This window comes from Caenorhabditis remanei, chromosome V (assembly GCF_010183535.1).
Source record: "Caenorhabditis remanei strain PX506 chromosome V, whole genome shotgun sequence".
Classification (NCBI taxonomy): Eukaryota; Metazoa; Nematoda; class Chromadorea; order Rhabditida; family Rhabditidae; genus Caenorhabditis; species Caenorhabditis remanei.
In genome coordinates this window covers 489,951-513,281 of record NC_071332.1, presented here as the reverse complement: position 1 = coordinate 513,281, position 23,331 = coordinate 489,951, and the positions used below count along the sequence as shown (strand labels likewise).

Below are 23,331 nucleotides of genomic sequence, written 5' to 3'. Positions count from 1 at the left end.
GAAAAATTTCAAAAAATTAAATTTTCCAAAAAAGTTCAAAAATTCAAATCCGGGGCGACCCTGCAAGTCTGAACTAAACCCTTACTTTCTCCTCTTGTGCCGCTTGAACTTGTTGTAAGAAAATCGGGAGATTTTCTTGAAAATGCGCGGCTCCCGGCTGGTTAGGATTCATTACTGGAAAATTACAAAAAAATTGAGATTTGGCGGGTAAATTATTGAGAAAAAGTGGAAAAATATCATTTTCAATGTTTAAGACACGTTTTAATCTAAAAAATGTTATGAAAAAACACAGTGACGGAAACCTACACCGTCAACAGCTCCTCCGCGGGGAGTACACGGCCGGCGGCCTAGGAAATGCGGCCGAGTCAAGGGAGCGCGTTTGCATCCTCCCTAATTTTTCTTCACTTTTTCGCCAAGTCTTTTTACAAATACTGAAAATAATAAAACTGCATTATTTTTCACGCTTTTTTCGAATGAAAATGAAAATAAATAAATTTTAAACCCCAAATTCTAAAATCTCCCAACATTTCCATTTTTTTTTCCTTCTAAATTATTATTTTTCCAGCCGAATGTCAAATCGACAGAAATTTCCGGGTAAATTGTTCCGTAAATTCATTCCGTCCGGTTAATCGTACTACTTTCAGATAAATCAGTCATCAGCGACGTCGGCAGGGAACTTCAAAAAACTATTTCCCGGTAATATTGTTCCGAAAAAAAATCCCACCGGTTAATGATACTTTTTTTCAGATTTCTTCCTTCTGGTGTCAGGTTCATTGGTGTCGTCGTGATTTCAGGTAGGAAACAAACAACTAATAGCACGGCACGCTTCTTACAACCGCGCTCTATTAAAACCCAAGAAAATTGTGTGTGAAATTGAGAGACGAAGAGAAAAATAGATATTTTTCAAGGGGATTTCGGTAGAGCGCAGTTGTAAGAACGGTGCCGAATTAATACATCGTCAATCAAAAATATAATTTGTAAAATTTACAGATTCAAGTAGCATCACTCGTCGGCTGCGTCCCAACGACAACAACTCCAGAGCCACGTCGAAATCGAAGCAGGGAAAACTGGAGAAACTCGAAGAAAAATTTTAACGTTGATTGTCTAAGTCTATCAGATTTGATAAATGTGATATTGTGATGTTTTGTAATATTTTATTAAGAGCTTTTAATGGGAAAATATAAAATTTGATATTAATTTTTTTTCAAAAAAAATTGTTTCAATTGGGCGAAGAAATCATCGGGGAGAGTCGAATTGCACTGATGAGCTGAAGCCAAGTTGCCATCTGAAGAGAGTAGATCGAGGAAGAGTGACCTGAATATCATAGTTGTCAAGGCCCGGGCAAATTGGCGCGAAAGTCAAATTTTCAAATTTTTTGAATTGTTTCGCGAAAAAGTCAAATTTTCGACTATCAGTCAGAATTAGAAGAAATTCTGAAAAATAGTCAAAAATGGTCACATTTCCGATGAAAAATTGAAAAAATTTCGAAAAAAAAGGGTCATTTTTTGAAGCCGGGCCGGGCCTTGACAACTATGCTGAATATACATTTCAATAAACTACGGAGATGTTTTGAACGGAACAACACAGAAAAAACTTATCTGAAAAAAAAATAGAAACATGAGCGATAGAGCTGGAACGAGAAAACGGTAATTTTTCAAATTTCCGAATTTTCATTTTTCAAATTTCCATAATTTTTCGAAATTTTCTCAGGATTGTTCATGGGAAAATGGTAAGGTTCCCACGCGGGTCCACGGACTTTTCACTTTTACAAGTGATTTTTCTAATTTCTACAGATATGTATAGATTTCATATTGTTTCAACTCTGAAATCGTTTCAAAAACAAACAAAATTGCTGTACCAACTTCAAATTCTGAATATTGGACAAATCCTTGTCTTGATACGTGTTCCATCATTTTTAATAAGAGGTTTCGATTTCTGTCTGTTTTTAGCTGATTTTCTTCCCGTTTTTTGGTTTTCAAACCCGATTTCGTATTTCTTTTGTTTTATTTTTATTCCACCGACATTCAAGAAAACAGGGATCACAATAAATATTCATTTTCAGATTAATCAATATAAATCAATCATAATATTCTTTCAATTGAACAAAACAACTTGACAGATTTTACATTTTACTCGTTTCGTGAGAAAAGGCCGAATTCGAGTATCGGCTGAGAGAATTCATCCGTTTTCCTTTGAGTTTCAGTATTCTTCATCTTCTCTGCCTTCCCATTTCGACGGATCCACTTTCAGGCGTTCAATTTGTTAAGCGTTGTCGCTTTACACTTATCGATTCTCCATCTCCACTCTGAAATAATTTCTCATTTCATTTTCAGCTATATCCACTATATCCTCACCTGTAGTTATTGGTAACCGTCAGTAATTTGATCGTCACTTGGATTTGATCGTCAGTGGTTCGTCAGTGATTTGATCGTCAGTGGTATAGGATGTATTTGGAGCCGTCTGAAACGTTAGAAATTTAAACAACTTTCATGACAAACAGTACTCACTTGTCCATACCAGCTAGGCATCTTTGACGAATAGATTCTCGGTTTCTCACTGCCCAACGGAAAAGTAGCTTTCGCGAAAGCCAGCTTCAACGCAGCCAACTGTCCGTCGAATTCTAGTGTCATCGATGTGCGTCCGAGAGGTGATGCCCCAGCCAAGCATGAATTCTCCAATTGATCCATTAAACGAGCCGTGTACACCTCCATTATGGTTTCGTTCGTGCTTCGAAACTCTTTTCCGCCTAAAATAATCATTTTTAGACACACCTCTAATCACCGGAAAGTGAAACAAATATGCTTCATATTGAATACCTTTCGCTAAAAACGGACAAACCAATGCTTTACTACTTGAAATTTGGCTTATTACAAAACTAGGTAATGCGTGCGCTGTTATTGCTAAAAACGTGTGCCCGGGTTGCAATAACTTTCTTGCGTCTCATTGGCCACCTCCGCCCCTTTTTATGGACAAACTTTTCAAAACTCACCGTGTTCATCTGATTGAATTCCTCCAGTTTCCAGTTGCTTCATCAGCTCCATTCCTTCAGCTTTGCCTTCGTTGTCTTCACCGTTCTATTTTTTATCCTTAATTCGCTCATAAATCTAATCACCGGAGTGAATGTAATCATCGCGAATTGTGCGGGCAGAACCATCTCCTAAACGCATGAAACAGTAGACTGCAAGGAGCCTCTGATCCGGAGCAGTTCTAGTCACCACGTGTGCGAAGACCTCTCGTAAGAGGTTCTCCGACTTCGCGAACATAGTTCGCATTCCTTCAGTGCGGGCAGAACCATCTCCTAAACGCATGAAACAGTAGACTGCAAGGAGCCTCTGATCCGGAGCAGTTCTAGTCACCACGTGTGCGAAGACCTCTCGTAAGAGGTTCTCCGACTTCGCGAACATAGTTCGCATTCCTTCAGTGCGGGCAGAACCATCTCCTAAACGCATGAAACAGTAGACTGCAAGGAGCCTCTGATCCGGAGCAGTTCTAGTCACCACGTGTGCGAAGACCTCTCGTAAGAGGTTCTCCGACTTCGCGAACATAGTTCGCATTCCTTCAGTGCGGGCAGAACCATCTCCTAAACGCATGAAACAGTAGACTGCAAGGAGCCTCTGATCCGGAGCAGTTCTAGTCACCACGTGTGCGAAGACCTCTCGTAAGAGGTTCTCCGACTTCGCGAACATAGTTCGCATTCCTTCAGTGCGGGCAGAACCATCTCCTAAACGCATGAAACAGTAGACTGCAAGGAGCCTCTGATCCGGAGCAGTTCTAGTCACCACGTGTGCGAAGACCTCTCGTAAGAGGTTCTCCGACTTCGCGAACATAGTTCGCATTCCTTCAGTGCGGGCAGAACCATCTCCTAAACGCATGAAACAGTAGACTGCAAGGAGCCTCTGATCCGGAGCAGTTCTAGTCACCACGTGTGCGAAGACCTCTCGTAAGAGGTTCTCCGACTTCGCGAACATAGTTCGCATTCCTTCAGTGCGGGCAGAACCATCTCCTAAACGCATGAAACAGTAGACTGCAAGGAGCCTCTGATCCGGAGCAGTTCTAGTCACCACGTGTGCGAAGACCTCTCGTAAGAGGTTCTCCGACTTCGCGAACATAGTTCGCATTCCTTCAGTGCGGGCAGAACCATCTCCTAAACGCATGAAACAGTAGACTGCAAGGAGCCTCTGATCCGGAGCAGTTCTAGTCACCACGTGTGCGAAGACCTCTCGTAAGAGGTTCTCCGACTTCGCGAACATAGTTCGCATTCCTTCAGTGCGGGCAGAACCATCTCCTAAACGCATGAAACAGTAGACTGCAAGGAGCCTCTGATCCGGAGCAGTTCTAGTCACCACGTGTGCGAAGAACTACAGGGGGTTCTCCGACTTGAAAAAGCTAGAGTGCTTGTTGAATACACTCATCATGACTTTTTCTTCAAGTTTTCGAGAACTATTGGTGTCGTATCTGAAAAATGTGAACATTGTAAGAGATTTTGGAAAAAAAAACAAGAAGGGTGATAAGGAAAAAAGAGAGGGAACGTTTAAAAAGAGCCGAGCAGAATAAAGCGAAAACGGATTTCAGTGGAAAACATTTCATAGAAAACAAAAAAAAACATTGAATGAACAGGAAATTAGAGTTTGGCAGAACATTGAAGCAAAACGCAATAATACAGCAAGCAAAAATAGAATTCTGACAAAAAGAACTGGAAACTGTAGAAAACGGTAGAAAGCTGTTGCCAAGAGAAAACAACAAAATTACAATGATTTAGAGCAACAAATGTAAAGCTTTCGATTACAATGCGGATAAATCTACAAGAACATTGTATGTCGAAACTTTGCAGCTGGGAAAATGAGTTAAACAACCGCTACTCGGAAAACAACTTTTCATTATTGTCGGTTTCTACTTTGAAAAGTGATTAATATCTCCGAAAATGAGTATTACGATCAAACAGGTAATGGAGAAGCAGCGGACAAGAATTAATATTCAAAAATATATATTCTCTGATTAAAATCAGCGAAACCTATTTAAAAAACGTTCGACGAAGCATAAAAACGAAGTAGACACGATCGGAAGGAGCAAAAATTGAGAAATTAGTGAAAAAGTCAACTTTGAGCAAATATCAGTAAGTTTCCAAAGAAAACTATCAAAAAATATGAACATTTTGAATTTCGGAAGTCAAAATGTCTCATATATTACGACAACTTTTCATTAATTCACTTTTTTACTTCAAAAAGCGATCAATATCTCTGAAAATAAGCATGGTGATCATTAAAAGAAACGAAGAACCTGCGAAAAAATAATAATCAATATTTTGAAGCTCTCTAACTAAACTCGGCAAAACCTGCATTAAAAACGGGCAGCGAAGCGTTAAAAATGAGATAAACTCGATCAGAGAGGATGAAAATCAAAAAAGTAGTTCTAAAAATGCACAATAAGCGTCAAAATTGAGCAATTTTCAGTAAATTTCCACAGAAACTCTCAAAAATCATCAAAATTTTAAAGTTCCGCATTTTTGCGTGACAGTGTTTACGACCGTGACGTCACGATGTCTCATATCCTACGACAATTTCTCATTAATGTCTGTTTCTACTTTAAAAAGTGACCGACATCTCAGAAAATCAGCATTATGATAATAAAAAGCAACGGAGAAGCAGCGGACAAGAATTAATATCAAATAAATAATAATGCCCTATTTAAAATCAGAGAAATCTGATTAAAAATGGTCGCCGAAGCGTAAAAATGAGATCAACATGATCGGATGGAGCGAAAATTGATCAATTAGTTAACAAAGTGCACAATAAACGTCAAATTTGAGCAAATTTCAGTAAATTTCAATAAAAAAAACCATACTTGTCAAATGACGGGCCGGGCCTGAAAAGCTTCGGCCCGGGCCCGGCCCGTCAGGCCCGTCTTTTCAGGAATCTGGGATTTTTGAAATTTTTTAATGAAATTTTGTTTTTGAAATTTTTCGTTGCCGCCAAAAAAAATTACAACGATGCTCCGAAATTACGCTCTTCATATCTTTTAGACAAACGAAGAACCAGATTGGGAAGTGAAAAAGCTGAATTAGTTGTACTAGGAGCTCAACTTGCCTCAAAATTTCCAGAGTGGCTTTAATTATATCTTGTTTTTATGATGTTGTTTGTTTTTTGTTGTAGTTCGAATTTAAATTTGTTGTTATTGTTAATTTCGTCGGTTGAAAAATAAACTAAATGTGTTTTAAACCGATTTACTTTTTTTGTAATTTCAAAATATTCATTAAAAATTTGAAAAAATAAATTCCCTCCAAAAAGACGGGCCTGACGGGCCGGGCCGGGCCGGGCCTGACGTTTTGAAAAAAAAGCCCGGCCCGGCCCGGCCCTTGACAAGTATGAAAAAAACCTCTAAAATCATCAAAATTTTAAAGGTCCGCATTTTTGCGTGAGTGTTTACGACCGTGACGTCACAATGTCTCATATCCTACGACAATTTCTCATTAATGTCTGTTTCTACTTTAAAAAGTGATCGGCATCTCAGAAAACGAACATTATGATCATAAAAAGCAGCGGACAAAAATTGGTAATTTTTAAACATTGTCTGATTGAAATCCTCGAAAACTATGTAAAAAAACGGCCGGCGGAGCGTTTAAAAATGAGAAAATCTTGATCGGAAAGAGTGAAAATCGAAAAATTAGTGGCAAAAAGCAAAAGAAGCGTAAAAAATAGAGCGATTTTCCGTAAATTTCAGCGAAAAATCTCAAAAAATATCAAATTTTTTTAATGTCCGCATTTTTGCGTGACGGTGTTTGCGGCGGCGACGTCATCGCTTGTCCGAGTGGAGTACAGGGCCTGCGGAAGAGGAGCGGCGTCAGAGAAAACTAGTCCCTCTCGCGTTTCGCGCATTTTTAGATTTGAATTTCATGAAATTTCAGCATTTTTCTTTCGGAAAACAACACTGAAAATCGCGAATAATCTTAGAAACCCCTTTTTAAACTCGATTTTTCGGAAAATAATAGTGAAAATTGCGAAAAAATATGCATTTTAACTTCCAGAATGTGCGGTAGCGATGACAGTTTCGAAGATTTCGTCGCTGACAGCCAAATGCCGACGTCTTCGGTCAGAAGACCGAGAGAAACCGAAGAGAGTGAAGTCGCGTGCTCACAGAGACCAGATGCCGCTCATGACACAATGGTTGAAGAGTAATTTTTAAACGAATTTTGAAAAAAAAGTTTGAAAAATTTTATTTTCAGTCTAGACGACGATGTGAAGCCAGTACGCGATGAAGTAGACGATGTTATCAAAATTCTGGTGGCCACTGACATTCACTGCGGTTATGGAGAGAATAAACCGAATATGTATGTAGTAAAATTTTTGATTTAAAATTGTTTTAAAATATAAATTTTCCAATTTCAAAAAAAAATTGAATTAGCATAGAAATAACTGATAATCGCTTTAAATAAGATTTTCCGTTGGTGTAGAAAAATTCGAATAATTTGAGTTTTTCAGCTTAAAAGTGAACTTTCAACTTCATTATTAAATTTTTGAGCAGAAAATTGAGTTTTTAGAAACTTTTCGCACAAAAATTGATTTTTCAATACAAAATTTGAGGTTCTGAGCTGAAAATCTAGTTTTACAGACTTTTTCAGCTAGAAAGTAACTTTTTTGTTCCAAAAATTGACTTTTGAGCTTTAAAAACCAATTTTGCTCGAAAAAAGCTGAAAATTTGTCTAAAATACTCGAAAATGTTCAAAAAATACCTAATTTTTGAGTTTTTTGACCGAAAAATTTCGATATTTTTAGCCATATGGACGCCGTGAACACCTTCGAAGAAGTGCTTCAAATCGCGACCGAACAAAAAGTGGATATGGTTCTACTGGGTGGTGATCTCTATCATGAGAATAATCCGTCGAGAGAGTGTCAGCACAGAGTGACACAGCTTCTCCGAAAATATTGTTTGAATGAGAATCCGATTTCGTTGGAATTTCTCTCCGACGCATCGGTGAATTTCAACCAAAGTGTGTTCGATCATGTGAACTATTACGATCAGAATCTGAACGTCGGTCTACCGATATTCACAATTCATGGAAATCATGATGATCTTTCTGGAAAAGGTCTCACCGCTCTAGATCTTCTGCATGAAGCAGGTCTGGTGAACTTGTTTGGAAAGCATGAGAGCATTCAGGAATTCCTGATTTCACCAATTTTATTGCGGAAAGGAGAGACTCGTCTAGCTCTTTACGGTCTCGGTAGTCAACGAGATGACCGTCTTGTGAGAGCATTTAAAGACGAAAATATCACTTTTCTCCGTCCAAACGCTGGCGCAGAGGACTGGTTCAATCTATTCGTTCTTCATCAGAATCGCCCACGTCGTGCGATGCATCGATCCACCGGAAACTATCTTCCAGAGTCTCTCATCCCTCAATTCTTCGATTTATTGGTTTGGGGACACGAACACGAGTGTAAACCCGATCCGCAGTATGTCGCTGCGTCGGAAGCCGTCGGAGATGGATTCTATATTCTACAGCCCGGATCTACGGTGGCCACGTCGTTGACGCCGGAGGAGGCGTTGCAGAAGAATGTGTTCTTGATAAAGGTTCATAGTTATGTGGGAAAATAAGCGAATTTTGGGTGTTTTTTGCATTTCAAATATCGAAAATTTCTTGGTTTTGGAAAAATAACAAAAAATCCGTGACTGGCATATCTTTGGCGCGCTTTTATACTCAAAAATGACAAGAATCCGAATTTTCTAATCTGGCGCACCGTTGACGCGTTTTTCAAGAATTTTGAAACACTTTGATAACAAAAACTTTGAACTCGTTTTTGGTAAGTTTGAAAAGACGCCAACAATACGCCAGCAATGGAGTTGAGCTTGAACTGGCGCACCTTCAACGCTTTTCAAAATTCTTGGAAAACGCGTCAACGGTGCACCAGTTTAGAAAGTTCGGGTTTCTTGTCGTTTTTGAACCGCATTTTGATGGACATTCTGGGGTGCGTTGGGCGCGTTTCTGACGCAACGCTCGAAGAGAGGTTTTCGGTCCAAACATTCTAACTTTTTTCTAGATTTTCCCCTCAAAAACATCAAAGAGCTGTAAATTTCGAAATAAAAACTGAAAATTTTGAAAAAGTTTCATAAAGTACTTTAAAATTTGAAATTTGAGGTATTTCTGACGCATTTCCAGTGAATTCACCCAAAAATCCAAAATTTCAGAACTTTTCCTAGAATTTCCTCTCAAAAACATACTTTTTTTTCAGATTAAGGGCCGCAAATTCGCCTCGAAACCGATCCCACTCCAAACTGTCCGTCCAATGATCTGTGATGAGTTGCTTCTCGACAAAATCCCGCCAGGATGCCGTCCGGCGACCAAATTAGACCGTCCGAGAAACCGAGACGGTCGATATATCGATGAGATGGCAATCGAAGCGAAACTAAACGAAATGATTTCGAGAGCAAAGGCGAAACGAGGTCCACGACAACCAGAACTCCCGTTGATTCGTCTGAAAGTGATCTACGATGGCGAATGGCTCAATATCACTCCTGCAAACGCGAAACGAATCGGTCTCCGTTATGAGAATACGGTGGCGAATGCGGTGGATATGGTGACGATTAAGAAGAATGTATCGAGTGAAGCACGAGCGAGAAGACAGCGGGGACAACAGAATAACGAGTTGGCCGATGAGTTGGGACATGTTTCCGCCGCCAATTTGCAGACAATGGTATTATTAGCCGAGCAATTTTATTACAAATTGCGCTCTATCGCAAACGGGAGAGTATCGGCGAGAGACGCAGCGTTTTCTCAGTTTTTTTTTCTCGCGCCGACTCAGATTTTCACAGTTTTTGACCAATTTTCGCTGTTTTTCAAAAGTTTTTTGTAAATTTTATGAAAAACAGCGAAAATTAATCAAAAACTATGAAAATCTGTGTTGTAAAACTCTGCGTCTCTCGCCGATACTCTCTCGTTTACGGTGGAGCGCAGTTGTAATAGGGGGTGGGCTGCTAATAGCACGGCACGCTTCGTACAACCGCGCTCTACTGAAACCGAACGGCTGTTGCTGAAAATCGGCGGAAAATCGGATTTTTTACCCGAAATTTGTCATTTTTACAGCAACAACTTTCAAAGAAAAGCTCAAAAACTTGATTTTTGGCAAAAAATCGGTGAAAGGTGGATTTTGGAGCTGAAAATCGCATTTTTGACAGAAAAACTAGGAAAATCACTTTAAAATTAGATTTTTGAGAATTTTTTTGAGCTGAAAACGAGTGAAATGGCTTAAAACTCGATATTAAAAGCTTTGCCGAGCTGATAGAATTTCAAAATTGAAAAAATATGAAAATTTCAAAATAAATTATTTCAGATCAATGACTACTTCACCCATCAACCTCTCGACGATCAGATGACCGTTCTGAAACCGTTTGGAATCGGAAAAGCGCTCGACCAATACTCTGAAATCGAAGAGGGCGGTACGGCGGCTTCAGCCAACCGCAATTTCGATAATTGCCTTCTGGCCCAAATCGGTGTCGTTCGAAACACACTGAAGAAGATGCCTTTGCCTCCTATAGAGAGTCTGTCGGATATGGAAAGTTTCAGGGATTTGATTGAAAAGGACTTGTTTGAGCTGAAAAAAGCGGATTGTGAGAGACCCGTTACAGCTCCAGAAGGGGAAGAAGACGACGATGACGAGCGACAATTCTATATGCCTCAGAGACCTCAGAGATTTGATGAACAAGAAGAAGAGGACGACGATGAGCCGATGAATTCTGATGATGAGCCAGTCAGCACGTCTACGGCGAAACCGACACGTGGAAGAGGGAGAGGATCGAGAGGCGGAGCGACACGTGGCACTCGTGGAAAGACAGCGAGAGCAGCTCCGACGAGAGCTCAAGTCGAATCAGATGATGATGGATTCGTTGTGCTCGATGATTCTAATTCTCCGCCTCCACCTACAAGAGCCACGAGAGGAAGAGGGCGTGCGAAGGCTACTACTACTACTACAAGAAAACGAGATATGAGCTTCTTCTAATTAATTTACTTTTTTGAGGTTTCAATGTTGTAAATGACCGGTTATTGCATTCGCTTTATTTTTTAAAAGTTTTAAAACTGATTGATTTTGTGTGTTTTACGAATAAATTTGTGTAATGGAAGTTTGTTAATCCCGTTTTATTCTATGCCTTTGAGCCAGAAAACGTAACTTTTGGTAAGAAATTGTCTTTTTTGATATAGAAACACCAAACATTTCTTTGCCGGAAGACAATCACAGCAATAGAGTTCTGAATAACTTTAAAAATCTGAAAACCCATCAATAAAAATCCACGTGTCAAAAAAAGTTCCGCAAACACCACCACGCGAAAATGCACATGTTTCAACTACCGTAGGCACCAGCTAAAAACATTTTTTAATTCACAAAAACTCCGAATTTTCAGTTTTCAAATAATTCTTTCAGCGATTTGACATCTTGAATGTGTTTGAAATACAATTTTTTACTTTTATTCTATGAAAAGTGGGTATTTGTGAAGTTTCGATCAACATATCATCGTTTCCCGTGTAAAAATAGTCTCAAAATGAGATTTTCTTTTAATTTCCCGATTTTTTGCAATTTTTCAATGAAAGCAAAGCGTGAAATGTATAATTGTATTGTTTTTTAAGTCAAATTAAAACTCTTTCTCTTAAAAAGTTTAAAATAACTCAAAATTTCCTTATTTCAAGCAAAACCTTATTTTATACCATTCCCGGCGCAAATTAGCAATTTTCGATAAATTCCTGTCAAAAAAAAGAAGTTTTGATCTCATTTTTGTACGGGAAATACCTTTTATATTCAAAAATTCGGATTTTAAGCGCCTCAACACAATTTTTGACCTATTTCTCTCCAAAATTTGATTTTTGAACCAGAAAATTCCATTTTACTGCCTTTTTCTATTTTTAGAATCTAAAATTTAGAATGATCGATGATTCACCATTTCATCCTCAAAAAATCCCATTATTTCAAAAAAAACTTGAAAATTTGCATATTTTTTTCTTTTTTCCACGAATTTCCCGCCCAAACGTTGAAAAAATTTTCAATTTTCTTTCATTTCTCATTTCTACTATGATTCACCTTCAAGTTCGTCTCGATTTTCTTGTTTTCGGTGATGGATTCTTAAATTGTAAATTTCCAGATCTAACATCGATTTGGACCACCAAATTGACGGTTTGAAGGCGAAAAAAGTGAGTTTTTATGACGATTTTTGTGTTTTTCGTGTTTTGTAGTTTATTGTTTGAGAGCAAACATCACTGACAATAGACGAGGGTATTCCCCCCTTCTCCTTATTATTTAATTAAGACTAATTATAATTATTCGTATCTTTTACACCGCCCGACTATACACTGATAAGCCATGGGCCCATGACCAGAAGGTTGCGTACATATGATGAAATCAAAGTAGTTGTAATCGAAAAATCGAAAATCACACACTTTTAAAGTCGAAAATACGGAATTTTCGATGCGCATATGGCGCAGTGCTTAACGCGATTTTCAATGATTTTCGCTGAAATTCAATGCGTCTGTATGCAAATTGAGTGGGGAAAGACAACGAAGAATGACCACAAAATCGGTATTGTCATCGTCATGGAAGCTCCGCCCTCCCGCCGGCAACCTGGAATTCAGAATTCGTCATTCGTTTTTTTCAGTCAGAACTGTTTTGGTGCTCTCGCTGTCTACACACAAAAGGTTCGATGCCTTTTGATGTTTCCTTTTAAAAGGGGTTTCCCCCGGAACGACTTCCTTCGTGAATCATTTTTACTCTTTCATTAAAGCGAACGGTTTTTGGAACACTAGTGTGAAAAATCCGTGTTTTCCTCTATGATTTTCTCAATTCCGAGTCACTCTGAGCATTAACTTTCTATCTTTTGATGTTGCTCGATTCCGTTGAAGCGTGAACCTATTCTGGTAAAAGTCTTCCGAAAAACTTAGTTCGCTAAATGGCTGAAATGGTTCTCTAACTCGGCCATCACCAGATAACATACAAATAACTTGTTGTGATCGGCATCTTTGACAAAGAAATATTCTTTGCATATTTTTCGATTCAAGCATTTGATTTTAAAGCGAACTACGTGTCAACCTATTCATTTTCGACCTCCAGCCCATAAATGAGGCCTCGGCCAGATTTCCGAGCTTATTCAGTAAAACTCTTTCGAAAAAGACTCGCCGGACGTCAGAGTTGCATGGAATTCCGACTTCCAACTTCTGACTTTTGGGCTTTCTTCACTTCCGACTTCTAACTTCCGACTCCTGAATGAGGAATCGCCGGACGTTATATTACATCCCAGGTTCAGCTCTCGCGTTATCTTTCATCGAAAATTTGAAACGAAACTTGCTAAGTTTCCTTTGTTTTGACCCTCACTCAAAACTTTTAAGTCTCTCCGTCGAAAATAACGTGTTACAACTGCACCTATGAGTCTAGACTTCCGGAATCCCCACTCATTGATTTTTTTCTCCCAATGTTTTCAACACTCACATACATTCACTTCCTCGAACGAAACATATCAACATCCTCTCGGAGTCAACACACACACACACAGAAAATTCACACAGAGTGTAAAGCTGTTTTTGCTGCTCTGACCTCTTTTCTGTCCCGTTTTCTTCGAATTATCCGTCACATTCACGTTGTTATTCGCGGATGTCCTCCTGGAGTCTGGATGAGAGCAGGTGCTCTCAGTTTTTGACTAATTGACTCTCCCGGGGGAATCGCAGTTTGGCACGTCGTTCCGAAAGAAGGAATTACCTGATTTTTGATCGAATCCGACTATCACAAAGTTACGTCAGATTACAGTATCCCCGATTAACATTTTCGGCTAAATAAAGTAGTCATTGATATAGAATAGGGTATGAATCCTAACACATTTCGTCGAAAAGGCGTTTGATGGCGGTCGTAAATCAGATGGCGACGAAAATCGGAAGGATCGCAAGTTTTGCTAGAATCATTCTATCCGTCGGAAATGAAATGCCACGAATTCCAAATGATATCACCTGTTTTATTTGGCTTTTGAACTCTCCAACTCAGATCTCCTATTAGGAAGCTGCTCAGCAGTCAATACGGTTCTTGCTGTAAGTTTTCCCTTCAAGTTTGTAGCCAAGTTGCGCAGAAAACAACTACACTAAAGTAGTTATTGTGTCAGTGTGTAACCCTATAAGTCTACACATTCCAATCAACCCACCATCACCACCGGAACCGTTGATCTTTGATGCCTTAACAACAACGTCTTCTGTGAACATTGCGTGGAGAGATGAATGAACTTGGATAATAGTAGTAATCCGGAGGCTATTGTCTGGTAGTAATCCGATGGAATTCTATAAATATATGGAATTCTAGATCTTAGGATATGTGGGAGTAGATCTAGGAGTCTGGAGCATACTTGCAACGGGCCGGGCCGGGCCGATTTGAGAATTTTCACCGGCCCGGCCCGGCCCGGCCCGGTCGGCCCGGGTCACAGTACAAAAATTTGAAAATTTGAATTTTTTTGAAATTTTTTTTGATTTTTTCGCAAAAAAGTCGAATTTTCGACTATGTTTTTACATATCGATAAAACTCAAGTTTACATAGGATTTTTGACTATTTTTGATAAAAATTTCAAAAAATTTCGAAAAATTTTGTGAAAAAATTGTGCTCATTTTTTGACTCCGGGCCGACCGGGCCGGGCCGGGCCGGCAACTTTCTCTACCGGCCCGGGCCGGGCCGATATTTTGCAAGTATGGTCTGGAGGCTTCTAGATGAAGATTTCGGTATCAGGACTGTAAGAAGATTCTGAGAATTGAGACGAAATCTGTAACTTCTGAATTCGTCATTTCCGGAAGGTCTCGTATCCAGACTCTTTCCAGAGGTCCCCCGAACCTCGCAACACTATCCGTTTTCCTCTCCCCCTCTTCCTCGAACAACAAAAACTTCCTCCAACGACGATTCTCTCCATGTTTGTCACCACACATTTTCCCGTATGTTATCACTTCCCGATGTTCTGTGATAATGCGGAAATATCTTCCTCATGCTTCATCTTTTTTCTTTTCCTTCCTCATTCCAGTAAATGATAGGAGACACTGACACTGTCCACTTTCTCGAAACTTGGTTTGATTCATTCACGCCTGATACAATATCTACAATTTGTAACATTTACTATGCCCCGACCTCGTTTTTTTTTCGCACTCCATCTGAAGAAACGGTTTCACTTCCTTCTTGACGTCTTCTTTCACTTCCTTGTTTGATGAAGAAAAAGGAAACCCCCGGTATTCATTCATTCACGCTTCTTCTTCGCCTACTATCTCTCCAGATGACAAGACCGAAGTGTGAATAGTGGACTTTCACCTAGAAATGAAACCGGCTGGAATCGTTGGAGAGACCCTTAACGGGTGTATGTATTATCATATTCATGTCGTCGAGAAATGGTGTTGCACGTGACAAATTGTGCGTTGTGTCGTCGTCGCTATCATCATATGGCCGGGCGGGGGGTTTTCTACTATCAACCTACTATAAGACGACCACACTATCTGCATATGCGTACAAACAATGTTTTCGTGCCTGAAGAACTGTTTGTGTCGCGTTTTCTTTCCGTTTTTCGAAGATGGCGGGAAAGGAATGCGATAGGAAGAAGGAGAAGGAGGCGAAAGATTACATGTGTGTTGCAATTAAATCGAACGGGTCTTAGCTGATCCACCGACCGTAAGCAAAGGGGATAGGAATGAATGCACTCTGAAAGTGCTTGCCCTTTTACGACAAGCGTTTTCCTTGTATCTGAAAAACGATAAAACGATGCACTTGTAAGATGACGTTTTTCTCTCCTCGAATAGTCATATTTTCCCTCCGGAAACTCGTGACGTGATGACAACAGTCTCATGTGACTGAGTTTCAGGAAAACGGTCTCTCTATTGACAAGAGATCAGCATCCTTTTGAAGAACACCGCCACCACCACAGACATGTTATCAAAAGAGCCGCACCAGACAAGCATTTTTTCTGTGAAAGAGAGAAGACCCCCCCTCGAAGTCGAAGACCAGGTCTAGTCTACCTTTTGAATTTGAATTCGAATTCAAACCGGTGCACTTCGTTTCGGTCTAAAAGTACAACTCCATTTTCCCCATTTTCCACCCGCCAATACGATCCCCGTCATCTCACCAAATGGGAATCGGAAGAGGGGACTCATTTACATTTCCGTAATTAGATGCGCTTTGTGCATTTAGACCACCCCCGTTTTGAGCGACGAACAAAAGAAGAGATGGAGAAGAGTGTCCTTTTTATGACGAACACATTGAAAAGAACATGTTGAGGCTATTGGTTTCAACAAATGGGTCTAGAGGGTTATGGTAATCAAGTGTCTCGGTTTTCCGCTACGCTACCGTAGTCCGATCGTTCTCTCAGTTTTTGAACCTGATGAACAACTTATATAACGAATTGATCTATGTATTCTGATTTCGTCGTTGCAGCCAGTGTCATCACGAGTTGAGGAATCTGATTGTTTACAACCTCACCACCGCAAAGAACAAGAAGATTAGAGGCTATAGATGTTCAGGATGTAATCAGTGATATTTATTGGAATTCTGTGCAAAAATCTGAAAATGATTCAGATTTCAGTATTCTGATCTGAAATTATTTGATTTTTGCTTATTGTGAAAAGTGATTCAGAATCCCCAGCATCTCGATGACTTCCTGACCATTGGAATTCCACCTGTTTTCGTCCCCAATGTGTTTACAGTTTCCACAGATACTCAAGATCTAGAGATTCTGACCCTGGGACGGCGTGAACCGATTTCACGATTAATTATCCCATCCGTGTTAGCTACCGCGCCCCTCTTTTCCTCCTTCACTACTAACCATGCAGAGAATTGAAATTCGTAGTATAGCAGTAGTGTGGGGTGAGATAAGATCCGAGGTCGTCACCTCTCCATCGCGTTTTTAGTTTCCTGTTTCTTGAAACTTTTTGACGGATGGCGATGGAAACGAGAAGGGCACTATATCCATCCAGCTTGATCTACGATGTCCTCAAGTGTATATACACTCATTGATCAATGAGCACCACAAGACGAAACCATTGAAGAAGAAAAAGAAGAAGAGCTGACACCTCTAGTACTCATTTCCCCCAATCAAATCTCTATCCGTTGTTTCCTCTCTCGATATCTCTTCCGCTTGTAGTCCTGTCAGAATTTAGTTCCGCTCATTAATCATCGTCATGTTCTTTTCACCACTTCTATTCCTACAGAGATGCCGAGTGAGAGATGCGATTTTCTCTTCGCGTATCAATAGCTCAATATTTCTTTGCTGGCATCGAGCCAAGTGGAAAGAAGAGCAGAGAAGAAGGAGGTGATTGATAAGAAAGACATGCGTTGGGATTGATGTTTTGTTTGCACAAGTTGTTAATTATGTTTAAGAATTAGTAACGACAATTTGTGCGAGAAGACGAACAATCTGTGGTTTGTAGTCTATAGAATGCTATATACGGTATCCTTGAAGTCAGCTTTCTAGCTCAGGTCCCTCGATGGACTGATCTCTAGTCGAAAGCTCAGATCAAAGTTTCGTCGACAAGAGCCAGAATTCTCACATGTTGCGAATCTTCTCTGCGCGCCTGGCGCCCCATTGTCGTCACGATTCCAAGACGTTCCTCTGTGGTATTCGGGTATTGTGAGCGTCAATTGGTGGTGGGGAACCGATCCGAATATAGAACACCGCGCTGCGGACGGAGATCGACGCGGAGCCATGAAATGTTTGCGCCTCGCGCCGCACGCGGTTTGCAAGAATAGTTGCAACCAACCGAACTCACACACTAAATCAGTTCCATTTTCGGATCGGTTCTCGGTCTCTCTCCCACGCACGAGCTAGAGCTACAAGCTCTGATTTTGTCGGTGCTCGTTAGGACGTCATTGCTTCCGACGACTGCGCAAACACGCACAAACACAGAAGTGAAAATACAGTATGATGGAACTCTCCATGTGTTTGCATTGCTGTTAAATATTCTGCGCTACGCAACATTTTTTTGCAACTGTTTTCTCCTCTTCTTTTCTCTCCGTTACCCTATCACTAAATTTCTCTATCATCTTCATCATGCCGCTCGTTTTTACCCCCTCCTCGAATTATCAGGAGCACACACCCGGGTGCACCCATCCCGACCTCCGCTAACTCTCTTCGTTTTTTGTTTCCCCGCTCTTATCACTTTTCTCTCTTTTGTTTCATTTTGTTTTGTGTACGTAGTACTATCTCGTACTCGGCGTGCGCTTCCGTCAAACCCATCCGACACTGTGAAGAAATTGAAAAGTGTGACGTCTTTTTTTTTGCAAAAGTGAAAAAAAGTAGTTCTTTTTTCGTCCCCTCCCTCCTCAAAACTCTTTTGCAAATCACAAAAAAGCACGACGCGTTATGATGACTTGAAGTGATGGAAGGGGCGCCGGCCAGACGACACACACACACTTTCCAGCTGGCAGCTGAAATTGTTGCCGTTTTTTAAAATAATGATAACCAAGTTGGCATCATGAAGTGAAAGTGCGAAGTCTGATTGATTGTGTGTCGTCGAGTGTAGTTCGGTTGTTTGTACGGACTGATTTGAAGTTAGCAGGTGGAAGAGAGTCAGATGATGTTATGTAGATAGATCATAAGGTGCCTACAGTAACCTTGAGGTTCCTGGGAATTCTGAAACATGAGAATTACCCTGATGTACAAATCTCGGAAAATCTGGAAAGGGAGGCGGAATTTCTAGATTAGATAATCCCAGATTCAAATCTTGAGATTCTTACAGTAACCCGGGCATCTCGGGAATTCGGAATTCTGAAACGGAAGTCTAGATCCCTTAGCTCTGACTCATTCCATTTCGCCCACTTCGTTCGACCAATTTAACGCTGATGTTACACTAAGACCTTCAAAAAAGCTTCCATCTCGGCCCCCTCCATCTCGGCAATTTCCCGAAATATGCACAATGCACATAGATACACCCACCTGCACATTTTCAAATCACATCTGGCCCCATTTATGTGATGGGAGCCCCCGCGCGCGTGGCCTCCGTGCCGTTATGCGCGCGGGTCAGCGCCCCCGTAGCGACAATAGAGATGGTACATAGTGCCTGGCACCGAAATAGAGAGAAAGGCCATGAGGCCGCACTCCTCACTGCCACTGCCACTGAGTCATCTGGCTAATGAATGGTTGGGAATAGCGCGAAAAAAACGAAGGAAGAACTGGTCCTAGGAAGAGAGGTACTAGCGAGAATTTATGACCTCTCACACACGAGTCCATTATGCCTGAGGAAGAAAATGAAGAAAGTGTTTTCTTAGTGTAATTTATAGCCATGCACTTTGAATTGGTGGGTTTCCGATCCCTTTAAGAGATTCAGATCACTCCCTGAAACTATTGAGTACCATGAGAACCATCCGCTGAACCAAAAACTCGTGCTCCTCTCTCGACAAATAGTCTCAAAAAGTGCTGCCGTCATCAGTTATTGTAGGACAACACACGCACACACGAGAGTACGAGTTTCAGGAGAAAGTCATCCTAATAGTTCAATCATGAGACACTTTTTGTAAAATTCCAATTCTAGCAGAATTCTCGCTTTCTGCATGTGTCTGTATTTGGTGTGTTTATAGAACCCATCAAAAATTTGGCATAGTCAGCAGGAATTGAAATGAAAAAATGAAGAAGAGTGTGTAAGTAGGTTGTTTGTGTCACTGTCAGTCGGTGTTCCATGTGACCACCCGTGTAGTTGATGTTGACAAAACTACTGTGGATGCTGGTTGCCCGACGACGATGAAGACGTGACCAAGAAGACCACCAGGAGAAGAGAACATTTAGAAATTTCAGTCAGTGTGGTCTTCTGCTTCACTTTTACTTCTTCACGGTCTCAGTTCGATTTCGATTTCGATCTAAAAGGTTACGGTAATTACCATGATCTGTATGATCTGAAGATGCAATCTTTCGCAACACTTCTCTCCTTTTCCTAGTTCAAACACTGATAAATTTAGCAAGGAGACCGGTTGTAAGGAGAATAAAGAGCCCCCCACGTGATTTATTGCAAACAATGAGCAAACATTCCGCGGAATGGTTTTTCGTGTGTGTGCAAAATTCCTTCCTCTTTGCTGTATTTTTTTCTGCTGTTGCACTGAGCATGGAGTTCGTCTTTGTTTATTAGTTGGAGAGTTGAACGTTCAAATTTTTGTTGAAAAAACGAGAAAAAAGTTGGATTCTGATCGTTTAGAGCACTGTAGACAAATTGAGTCTAATTTCGACATGAGAACGAATGTCTGGCCCTAGTCTAGAGTCTAGACATTTGAAATTAGGCTATAAGTGCAAAATCCCTCTTATGTTGCATTCTCTCATGATGGTGATGCCATTTGAGAGCACATAAAGATGTCTCGTGGCGGCTCCGTAGAAAGGTCATGGTACCCCTTTCGCTCTCTCTCTTTCTTTTGTTTGTTTCTCATTGCTCCAATTTTAACCTTTTTAGTAGTGTCAGGCGCTTTTCCAGAGGCAGCTGAAAAGAATACCACTAGAATCAGAAGGTTTGGGAGAGGAAGAGTCACGTCATCTTTTTGGAAAAAGTGAAGTTTTGTTTATATTTATTTTATTAGTTAGTGAGGACCTCTCTTTGGAAAGGGCACCCACTCATCTCCCCCACCACGAAGCAATATGATCAATCATCTGTGTTTTATTATGAAGGATCCATCCGGTGGATGACGAGACGGGCGGAGCACGTGTTCTATACAGACTTAAACACACACACACATGGGCTCTCTCGAGTATATACTCTTGTATTGTTGACTTTTTATGATGATGTGTTTGGGCATTATTCGCCCCCTCCTCGCCCTTCCCATTCCTAGATAGATATTACATGAATGTGTTTATTTATTTGGGAAAACACACATTGTAGTCGTCGTCCCATCCATCAACACGATCCTAGTTTTGGATCATCACACTGTATTATTATAGGCGTATGATCATCATCTATGATCGATTGTGGTGGTGTGGTCAGCCTATCACTCTCACTAGAAAAGAAAACACGAAAAAACATTCTCTGAACCCACGATGAAGAAGATAAGTTGGTGGTTAGCTGCCCCCGGAAATAGTGAGAATCTTCTTCTTCTTTTCTGCAAAAAATTACTATTGAGAGCAACTGCTCTCTCTCATTGACGTATGCACTTCTTGGAGTGAGCGCCACGATTTTTTGGTCTCACACAGGGCACCATCACATTCCAATGGGTGCCACTTGATTTATGGGGTTCTTCTCACTTTTTTCCCTCTTCGTTTCCACCCAATTCTACACTAAAGCATCATCTCATCAACCCTAATGTGTTTGAATCTATTTGGGAGGTGGCGAGCAGCTGAGCCGATGAATGAAAATTGGGTCATAAACGGTTTGAAGCAAGCCTAAATGAGGAATTTCAAACTAAAAACACTTTAGCGGGGCAGAACTGAGAGAACTTTGTGCTCTCGTTGTTTATCCGGGAGCACGGCTCGGCATGTCTGTTTCTTTTTTGATTCTTCTTCTACGTCAGCAAAGACGTTGTTTCTTGACGTTTCGGATCCCAGGAAATCTGCGGTAACGAAAAAGTAGTTGTGAACTTTTAGGCGTTACACTCGCCTCTTTTGAGAGAGATCCCATATCAAATTTCACCTGCACCAGTCCCTTCCCTTCAGCCCGTTTAGAATGTGTCTCTCTCCCTGCTCTCCGTCCCTCTCGTCGTTGAAGCTCTGGCACGCTGCCAAGTCCTAACGCGGGAGAGCACAACCTCCCCACGAGGGGAAAAAAGGGAAGCGGAGTGTTTTATTGCAGTCCCGAGGAAAAATACGGAGAAAACGAAAAAATGAAGAAGAAGTAGTAGTGTAGAGGCGACGACGTTGGAGAAGTAGAGAGAAGAAGCTGTTGTGAGGATGATGATGGCCATTCCCGGACTGCCGTCACGTGAAGAGGCGCGGGTGTGGGCGCACGTCGCCAAGAAAAGAGAATGACGAGAAGCAATCGCAAAAAAACGCTTGAAGCATATGTGTGTGCTTTGCTATAGTGCTGACTTTTTTGCGGGAAAAAAGTGACGTTAGATGTTTTTATTTCGGACGCCGTCGCAGTGGTGGTGGTAGTGTTGGTATTGGTATGAGGAATTGAAGGGGGGACCGATTCGATGAATCACAGGCGTCCCGACCATATGATTCATTGTTTGACCTACGCCCGCATGTTTCGCGCGCCCGCGAAGTTTGTGCGTGTGTTTGAATGGTCTGAACACTTGGACAACACGGTGCTGTAAAACCAAGTCGTGGAAACTGAGATTTATAGGTTTGGGTAGGCGTTTCAGTGTGTGTGTGCAGGCGGAGTGTTCTTCCTAGAACTTTTGCAGAGAGAAGAGATGATAGCAGAAGTTTTTTGATTGCCTTCCGTCACCTCCCCGCTATAACAGATAGCAGGAGAATCGGGGGCTTCATCGTGTCATTGTTGTGTTCTTCATTTTCCTTTCATCTTCTCGGTGAGAAGACTTCTCCCTCCTGTACCACCAACCAACAATTTTTTCACTCTCTATATTTCTATCTCGGTTATCCCCCTGTAAACAAGAAATTTGGGATGATGAACATCACGTGAAATCCAGAAGAGATTCCCCCCTCCGCCTCTAAGTAGACGAAGCATCAATATGGTGTAACCACCGTTGGGGTACCGCTTGTTTGCTAATTAAGGGTCATATGGTAGATAGAGATGGTCGGTTAGGACTCAAAGACGAAGAGCGCGCGCGCGGGCAGTAGAGGAATGTGATCGTCTTAACCTGGTTGTTGGCGCGCGGCCAGTCAGCTGAGATGAGGTGCCAGGAGGTGGCTAGCAGCATTATTGTCAAATTATTCCCCGTTTTCCCACGATGCATTGTGATGAGAGGAGTATTTGGCAATAGGAGGTCATATGGTCATTGATAGGATGATTGAAGAATGAAGAAGTTTTATCAGCAGAAGGGAATGATGCGAAACGACGTTGACATATTGCAACAAATTAGGCGGTCCTGGCGGGCCGGTCTTCGATATCCTTCCTTCATTCCTTCTCATCATTCCTTGTTCTTCGTTGTCCCAATAGAAAGACGGACACAAACATTGCGTAGATTCTCTTTCTCTGTCTCCAGTTGGATCTAAATATCTTCCCGCACGGTTGGTTGCATTCCCGCGCTGGGAGGGCTGCAGCGATTTGCTTCTCTCTCTCAATCGGAAGGGGAGGGGAGGCCAGTGTCCATCGAACTTGGCTGAGTGCCAAGAGAGACCCCCCGAAAAGTTTTTCGTCGAATTACTCTCTCTCTCGTGTTCGTTCACTCTCTTTTTCCCGCATTCTTGACTATGTCTGCGTCTGTGCGCGAATAAAAGAGATCTAAAAGTAGCGAAGAAGAAGAAGAAAAAAAGAAGAAGATATCTTCT

At 41.1% G+C, this 23,331-nt stretch overlaps 3 protein-coding genes across 3 annotated transcripts; 1 reads left to right on the top strand and 2 right to left on the bottom strand.

The window, feature by feature from the left end:
• Nucleotides 1-2,388: 2,388 nt before the first annotated feature.
• On the bottom strand, nucleotides 2,389-3,041 carry GCK72_016473 (uncharacterized protein; the record flags this gene model as incomplete). The annotated part of the gene is made up of 3 exons (XM_053731519.1): nucleotides 2,389-2,460; nucleotides 2,508-2,746; nucleotides 2,990-3,041. 3 exons carry the CDS (start codon nucleotides 3,039-3,041, stop codon nucleotides 2,389-2,391), a joined length of 363 nt encoding a protein of 120 aa, XP_053580432.1.
• A 63-nt stretch (nucleotides 3,042-3,104) lies between these two features.
• On the bottom strand, nucleotides 3,105-4,295 carry GCK72_016472 (uncharacterized protein; the record flags this gene model as incomplete). The annotated part of the gene is made up of 1 exon (XM_053731518.1): nucleotides 3,105-4,295. The coding sequence occupies one exon, from the start codon at nucleotides 4,293-4,295 to the stop codon at nucleotides 3,105-3,107; it is 1,191 nt and encodes a 396-aa protein (XP_053580431.1).
• Nucleotides 4,296-7,022: 2,727 nt separating this feature from the next.
• GCK72_016471 (uncharacterized protein) lies at nucleotides 7,023-10,985 on the top strand (the record flags this gene model as incomplete). The annotated part of the gene is made up of 5 exons (XM_003101483.2): nucleotides 7,023-7,168; nucleotides 7,220-7,324; nucleotides 7,770-8,562; nucleotides 9,222-9,683; nucleotides 10,320-10,985. The coding sequence occupies 5 exons, from the start codon at nucleotides 7,023-7,025 to the stop codon at nucleotides 10,983-10,985; spliced, it is 2,172 nt and encodes a 723-aa protein (XP_003101531.2).
• Between the last annotated feature and the right edge of the window lie 12,346 nt (nucleotides 10,986-23,331).